The following is an 8,256-nucleotide window of genomic DNA, read 5'->3' on the forward strand; positions in this document are numbered from 1 at the left end:
TAAGCTCGAAGAAGAAGAAGAAGAAGAAGAAGCAGCTCCACCAATAGGACGCGGACAGGAGTTCATTCAGGACTGTCGTGGGCGCAGTGGCGGCTTCAGAAATGCTTAATAAACTCTTGATAGTTGCTTTCCTCGCTGTTAGTTTATACGGCACGCCGTCAGATGGACAGAAGAAGAAGGAGGTCAGTGGGTCTTTATTGAGTGTTTTCCTCCCTCATATACACTGAGCTGGCTGCTCGAGTCGTCTTCTGCTTCTCGTAGCTTCGCTCCGTCTCGAAACCACAAGGGATTAAAGGGCGTATTATGTGTTTAAACACTGTGTTTCATCTATAAACCACTTGAAATGAATGACTGATTTGGGTTTTTCTCTGTATTATGAGCTGACACACTAACTAAGCTAAGCTTGCTGCTGTACAGCTGACCTCACTGCTCCTGAATTAATTACTAACTTAATAAACCTGATTTTGTGTTAGTGTGCTTATAATATAAAGGAAAACGTGAGCTTAGCACATAGAGACTGAAGCAGTGATTAATGTCTGTCTCTCTGTGTCTGTCTCTCTGTCTCTGTGTCTGTGTCTCTGTCTCTGTGTCTGTCTCTCTGTGTCTGTCTCTCTGTCTCTGTCTCTCTGTCTCTGTGTCTGTGTCTCTGTCTCTGTGTCTGTCTCTCTGTGTCTGTGTCTGTGTCTGTCTCTCTGTGTGTGTGTGTGTGTCTGTCTCTCTGTGTGTGCGTCTGTCTCTGGTCTCTGTGTGTCTCTGGTCTCTGTGTGTCTCTGGTCTCTGTGTGTCTCTGTCTCTGTGTGTGTGTGTCTCTGTCTCTGTGTGTGTCTCTGTCTCTGTGTCTCTGTCTGTGTCTCTGTCTCTGTCTGTGTCTCTGTCTCTGTCTGTGTGTCTGTCTCTGTCTGTGTGTCTGTCTCTGTGTGTGTCTCTGTGTGTGTGTGTCTGTGTGTGTCTGTACTAATTTTAAAGCTAGGTATGACCAAGTTGTTTTTATAAGGTGTCTTTTAGGCCATACAAGATTTACACCTGGATATTTATTAAAAGGTGAGGAACTGCCATCATGCCTTACTTGCCAAACTAAAATGACTGTGAAACATATGTTATTGGCTTGTACTGTTTTTAATGTAAATAGACAACGGTTTTATTCAGAGGTGTGTCTTACTGGTTTATTTAAAAATGTATCACCTGCATGTTTTTAGAATTTTTGTCTAGAGTACATCTGAAATGTCTTTTATAACCGTTTGTTAATTGTATACCTTGTATAATTTATTCAGCGATCGCCATGAAAATAGCCTTGATGCTGATTAATAAATAAATACATAAAACTTAGACAAATTCTTGGATTCACACAGGACAGACATAGTGCAGAGGTAAACGTATACTGATAATAAAATTGAAACTGATAAATATAAAAAAGCTAATTCAATATTAATAAATACTTAAACATAATACAAAATCAGCACTGCTGTTGTGCAACTTACAATATAAAAAACTGATGATCAGTAAGTTTTCAGTTGCTGTTATCTTGGCTGATATCTTGGAGTGGCCAGTCGCCTTTATATTTATCAAATCGTAAAATTATCCAAAATTACCACAATCCATTCATTGGGTCATTTCCATGAGGAGTGTAATCAAACACTGCTCTGTTTGTTTGAATGTCTCAACCATCAACATTGGCTCTGTCCCAAATCGTGGTGCACACTCTCGTGATATAATGCTGTTTTCACGATCAGGACGTCAAAGCCGAAGGAGTCTGCTGTGTGTGGAGTCACCTCAGAGCGGCTCAGCAGAAGTGTTTATCGAGGACAAGTGCTGACTATAAGCTCGCAAACACGCTTTACAAACCAAAAATGACACCGTACGATAATTTGGAGTTGAAGTGGATGCACATGTTGCGGCCGTTGGAACCCCACGAGACTATAACTGCACATAAAATCTGGCTTTTGAGACCGAGACATTGACTTGACTAGTAACTTTGGGATGGAATTCAGTTTTTTCCGTCAGTGGCAGATGAGGAGAGTCTTTGGGAAAACTAAATGAGTCGTCATTTCTGCACTGAATGAATTGTGTTAACAGCCCCAACATATAAAACATGTTTTATGTGGAAAAAGTCATTTTTTTCTGTTTTTTTTTACTTTTATTTTCAGGCAGGCAGATGAAGAGTACCAGATCCTTGCGAACTCTTGGCGTTATTCGAGTGCATTCACTAACAGGATTTTCTTTGCAATGGTGGATTTTGATGAAGGCTCAGATGTTTTCCAGATGGTAACTACTCGAAATATGTTATATTTTAGGGTTGCAAATGTTGTTTTATGTACAAATTAAAACAAATGTGAACATGAAACAATATTTGCAACCCTTTTTACTTCCATAATGTGATTATAACTCAAAGTAAAACAATATAGTCAATGAAAAAGATAAATTAAAAAAAAATAAATTGGGAGCAGGACTTTTAGAGTTTTATCCAGTTGAAGTTGATTAGATATTCATATGCATTGTTGAGGGTAACGCATCACAAGTAACATGAGTTATGTAATCTGATTACTTTTTCCCAAGTAACTAGTAAAGTAATGCATTACTTTTTAATTTACAAGAAACATATCTGAGATACTTTTTTCAAATAAGTAACGGCAGTTACTTTGTTTTCCCATTTATTGACTAACGGCTCTCCTGTTGAGAGAAAGCAGGAGTAAGTGCAGAAGAGCTGTGTGTGAAAATTAAGTTCTAGACTAAATATGAACATGTATTTACTCATCTCACTGCAAAGAACCAGATTCAGTATTCCTCAAAATGAATAAAAACTGTCAAATACAAACCTGCAATAATGAAATGTTAAAAAACACAAATATCTTTATTCATTTAATCCCATTTTACTAACCAATTTATTTGCTGCCGACCTTCAGTGATCCAATTCAAACATGCTAATAAACAAAAATGAGTTTTAGATCAATTCAACATTTGTGTTTCATTGTTAAAGTAAGAGTGTTGAACTTTCTTCTCCTGCGTCTTATTCCAATCCAGAGTGGCAGCACAGCTGAGAGGTTTGTCTGAGCTGTGACCTTTACTCGTTTCACATTTTCAATATTGCGTTACTCCCTAACAAAAGTAACTGATTGCATTACTTTTAAACGTAACTTTCCCCAACACTGGTCATATGCACATCTGAAAGGAGCCAATAAAATTATTAAATAGTCTGCAATAATTATGTAATGTCAAGTTGTTGCATTAAGTCTAGTAATTACTCAATACTTGTTTCATTCTGCGTATGTCCTCCACAGCTCAACATGAACTCGGCTCCGACATTCATCAACTTCCCGGCCAAAGGCAAACCGAAGCCAGCGGACACATACGAGCTGCAGGTCCGAGGCTTTGCGGCCGAACAGCTGGCTCGATGGGTGGCGGACCGAACAGACGTGCATGTGAGACTAGTGCAGACACATCCAGAATCTGAGCTGAACGCTCACATCAGGCTTTAACATGCTGTCGCCTGTCGTTCAGATCCGGGTGATCAGGCCTCCGAACTACGCCGGGCCGCTGATGCTGGGATTGCTGCTGGCGTTCATCGGCAGTCTGGCTTACTTGCGGCGCAATAACCTGGAGTTCCTGTTCAATAAGAACGTCTGGGCTTTCTCTGCACTGGTGAGCACCTGTGTTTTATAATGCAAACATGAGATTCTTCTCTGAGTTCCTTTTTCTGTTGATGCCCTTGTAAAGGTTTTTAGGTCACATTTTAGTTTGGGGACAAATTCTCACTGTTAAACAATGACTTTTGCTGCCATAAACTCCTAATTTGCTGCTTATTAATTAGGGCTGTGCAATTAATCGCAAGTGATTTTCATGCGCATCTCGTCAGTAAAGCCGGTTCTGTGATTAGTAGTAAATCTCCATCACATGCTTTCAGATGGAGCGGCATTTAATACACAGACAAGCTATGCAACATCACGTTCGATTTGTCTGTGATTATGAACACGTTTTAAAAAATAAAAAATAAATTCGGAGCTTGTCTGTGAGCTACGGCTCTGTGTAGTAAATGCCGCTCAACTGAAAGCATGTGATGGAGATTTACTACTAATCACAGAACCGGCTTTACTGACGAGATGCGCATGAAAATCGATTAATTGCACAGCCCTATTATTAATCGTTGTTAAGGTAGTTGTTACTATTAGGTATGGCGTGGATTATTAAGGGATCTAGAATATGGTCATGCAAAATAATGCATTAATATGTGCTTTATATGTACTAATAAACAGCCAATAAGCTAGTAATATGCATGCTAATTAACAACTAGTTAATAGTGAGAACTAATCGATTAATTGCACATCCCTATTATTAATCGTTGTTAAGGTAGTTGTTACTATTAGGTATGGCGTGGATTATTAAGGGATCTAGAATATGGTCATGCAAAATAATGCATTAATATGTGCTTTATATGTACTAATAAACAGCCAATAAGCTAGTAATATGCATGCTAATTAACAACTAGTTAATAGTGAGAACTAATAAAGTGTTAAGAGTTTTTAATCAAGTGAGTACAAATTTAGCTTTAGAGTGTTTAGGAAAAATTGGTCTTTAATATCTAATTTAGTTTCTATTTTAAGTTTTAACAACTCCAGTATGGTTTTGATTATGGAAATATCCACGGAAGCTGGCATGCATTTAAACAGACAAACATGATGCAAATATGTTTAGCATATTCTAATAAAATGGAAATGACTAAGTAAATAACAGAATGGAAATGGAATTGTTTGCCAGATGAAAATGACAATAGAAACCCAATTCATTTCTAGAGTCCTTGATCATTGTTTCTTATTTACACCTACCATTGTCTTAGGCTATGTTTACATGACAACGGTGTAGTCCAAAACGGAAAAGTTTTTCTTGCGTTTTTTAAAAAAGGTTCACGTATACACGACAACGTTTTCAAAACGATTCACGTTTGCACATATCCACAAAAACGGCCAAAAATGCTGTATTACGTATGCCAGGCCAGTAGTTGGCGCTGTCACCTTGTTAGTAAACAGTACCTGTAGGGAAGTGACGATTATATGTTGTATATGATGCGTCTCCGCTGTTGGTTGTACGCTTTGCTGAAGAAGCGTTAGCAAACTCTTGAGCAGCAACAACAGTACCATGTACCCCGCCATTGTTGTGTATGTTTGTTCGCGCTTGCCTTTAAAATCGACACGTACTGTGCATGCCTACATACCTAACACGTACTACGCACATGCATGACGTCACCGTTTTCAAAGATTCTCGTTTTGGGTGTTTACACGGAAACGACAAGGTGCCGTTTTCAGAAACTTCCACTTTGAAACCCATTTTCGAAAATATGGGTTTTCAGTCCCCAAAACGCCATTGTCGTGTAAACGTACAGGCGAAACGCTTAAAGTTTCCCGTTTTTGCCTGAAAACGGCGTCGTGTAAACGACCCCTTAATAACTCTAAACAAATTAACAACTGCATAGCAATGCATTCACAACCATTCTAAAAACCTTAGAAACTGCGTGACAACACCCTACTAACATAGAGAATTTTTAGTTTCTTCAGAAAAGACCTAGTTAACATGAACACCTTTCTCTCTCTGTCTCTCTCGATCTAGTGTTTTGTTTTGATCATGACTTCGGGTCAAATGTGGAACCACATCAGAGGACCTCCATACGCTCACAAGAACCCAAACACTGGCCAAGTGGTGAGTTAGACCCAAAGGCTGATGGTACACGGGCCAACATTTTGAGCCATTTTGCCAGGCAACTTTTTTTTGCGATATTGCATAGCTTGTCAGTGAGCTATGGCTCTGTGTAGTAAATGCCGCTCCATCTGAAAGCAGGTGATGGAGATTTACTACTAATCACAGAACCGGCTTTACTGACGAGACATTCGATTACTTGCACAGCCCTAGTGCTGATGTATTTCATATTGAGAATTGTTTGTCACTTTTCTTTAATCCTTCTAGAGAGCATTTGATTGGACAAAAATTGAGTCCTCAGTATTTTTGGTCCAGTTTTCCTGGAAAAGAAAGGCTGTAAATCTTAAATGTGTCTTTTTTTAATGAAAGTTTATTTTGTGAACTTGCATAACACTAGCATCCATAATCCTAAAAGCCACAAAACTCTTCAGTTTCTTGAGGTCTTTAAACGGGCTATGGCATGCCTTTTTCATTCTGTTCACGTTCCTTGAGTTTAACGTGTAATGTTAATGTTTTTTGCTGTCAAACATCTGCACATTTTCCACTCATTCAGACTCTCTATCAGAAAAACGCTCGGTTTTGCTGTTTTGTCTCCTTTAAGGCTTGTCAATAAACGGCCACTGTTATGATTGAATAATGCCACTGCATTGCCTCGCTGCACATGATTCCTTTAGGTTTTCATTTGTTCAGCCCACAGTAACATACGTTTCTCATTTCAGAGTTACATCCACGGCAGCAGTCAGGCTCAGTTTGTGGCAGAGACTCACATTGTTCTTCTCTTCAGTATCCTTCGCTGCACTCAGATCAGTTACACTGCATGATTGCAGTTACATGCTGAATAAAAGTATTCGTTTCTCTTAAAACAACAAAAAAGTACCTGTTCACTACTGTATATGGACCCATGGATTGGCTGTGGTTTTATGTCTAGTTTCATGTCAGTCGTGATCGTGTTCCTGAGCTCTGCTTCAGATGCTGCGGTGACTTTAGGAATGGTGCTGCTTCACGAGGCTGCGACCTCTGACCTGGACATGGGGAAGAGGAAAAGTATGCTGTCATCAGCCTGTGCTCTTTATGAACACTTGATAGATCAGAACAGGTTTGATTGTAGTCTTGTTTCTCTGCAGTCATGTGTGTAGCAGGAATCGGGCTGGTGTTGCTGTTCTTCAGTTGGCTGCTCTCCATCTTTAGGGCCAAATATCACGGATATCCTTACAGGTGAGAGCATTAGACAGCTGTCTAATAAATGGCCGGAAATATCAGTGCAAAGGTCAGAGAGCCCTAATGAAAATACTTCTGTAATGCATTATGCAAGTTACAGATTATATAATTAGAGTAAAATGAATTTGAGAGTCTCTTGGTATTTGCTTTTTAAGCTTATTAGGATGATTTCCGAAGGATCGTGTGACACTGAAGACTGACGTCGTGATGCTGATGAAAATTTAGCTTTTCATCACTGAAATCAATTCTATTTTAAAGTATATTAAAATTGAAAACCAATAATTTAAATTGCAGTAATATTTCACAATATTACTGTTTTTTTTTCTGTGTTTTTGATCAAATAAATGCAGCCTGGATGAGCATAAGAAACGTTTTTAAAGAAAACATTACAACTCTTAACAATCCTAAACTTTTGTGTGTTGTGTGTGTCTGTCTGTCTGTGTGTGTGTACTTGTTTATGCTACATTATTAATGATTAATACATATGGTCCCCACAAGGATAGTAAAACCTGAAATTTTTTGACATTGTGGGGACTGGCCTGAGGTCCCCACGAGGGGAAAAAGTTATAAAAAAAAATAGTAAATGATGTTTATCTTAAAGTGTAAGAATGCAAACAGGTTTTCTGTAAGGGGTAGGTTTAGGGTTGGGTTAGGGGATAGAAAATATCGTGTGTGTTTGCACATTTATGAATGTTAATTTAAGGATTTATTCATACAAATTATTACTTTTTTTTTTTTTTTTTTAAGTTAATTTATTTACTGACATTGCCTTTTATTTTTGTGCAGCTTCCTGTTTGGTTAAACGAAGACCCTCGGAGGAACCATGGCAAATATTAATGCGCAAAGTGCCTTAATGTTTAAAATGAGAGATTGATTTGGTAAAGTTCTCCTTGAGCCTGTATGTGCCTTTTTTCTTTTATATATTACAGATTACATTTTAAAGGTTTTAATGAAAGTTTAAGTTCATTCGATTTCTCTCTCTGAGTGGTCTAGTGTAAGGAAAGGTGTGGGTTACGTGTGAAGACAGAGGATAAACTGAAGCGGATACACTTTATGGCATCACTTGCGAATTGTTTTGTAGCTCATCAGATGTAGTTTTAAATGTTCGGTTTAAATGCAGAGATTTGCTTGCAAAAGCAAGCAAGGTGTTTTCAATTCTACCTCATGAATGTGCGTATCAAGTGTCCAGAGTCAAATCAAAGTCAGTGTAGCTTCTGAGGCATGAGTATGAGGTTCAGCAGGAGCTGGAAGGAAAGCTCAGGGTGAATGGAAGTGTCCTAAATGTGGGGTGTTTGTTGTTGTCTTGCCTCAGGTGATGGTTTCCGCCATTAAAAGTGCCTTGATTGCTTGCTGCAT

General features: G+C 38.6%; 1 protein-coding gene across 1 annotated transcript; it reads left to right on the forward strand.

The window, feature by feature from the left end:
- On the forward strand, positions 1–7,799 carry LOC107566011 (magnesium transporter protein 1). The gene is made up of 9 exons (XM_016251365.1): positions 1–182; positions 2,145–2,262; positions 3,276–3,416; positions 3,496–3,636; positions 5,596–5,685; positions 6,402–6,465; positions 6,652–6,726; positions 6,807–6,897; positions 7,687–7,799. The coding sequence occupies exons 1-9, from the start codon at positions 163–165 to the stop codon at positions 7,700–7,702; spliced, it is 756 nt and encodes a 251-aa protein (XP_016106851.1). The 5' UTR covers positions 1–162; the 3' UTR covers positions 7,703–7,799.
- The last annotated feature ends 457 nt before the right edge of the window (positions 7,800–8,256 follow it).

The sequence above is a fragment of the Sinocyclocheilus grahami genome, unplaced genomic scaffold, assembly GCF_001515645.1.
Source record: "Sinocyclocheilus grahami isolate Dianchi unplaced genomic scaffold, SAMN03320097.WGS_v1.1 scaffold1040.1, whole genome shotgun sequence".
In the NCBI taxonomy this organism is placed as follows: Eukaryota; Metazoa; Chordata; class Actinopteri; order Cypriniformes; family Cyprinidae; genus Sinocyclocheilus; species Sinocyclocheilus grahami.

Coding starts and splice junctions, on each gene's coding strand:
- LOC107566011 (XM_016251365.1), top strand. CDS start 163: ATGGACAGAAGAAGAAGGAG. Junction 3,417..3,495: donor CGGACCGAACAGACGTGCAT/GTGAGACTAGTG, acceptor CCTGTCGTTCAG/ATCCGGGTGATCAGGCCTCC. Junction 3,637..5,595: donor TCTGGGCTTTCTCTGCACTG/GTGAGCACCTGT, acceptor CTCTCGATCTAG/TGTTTTGTTTTGATCATGAC.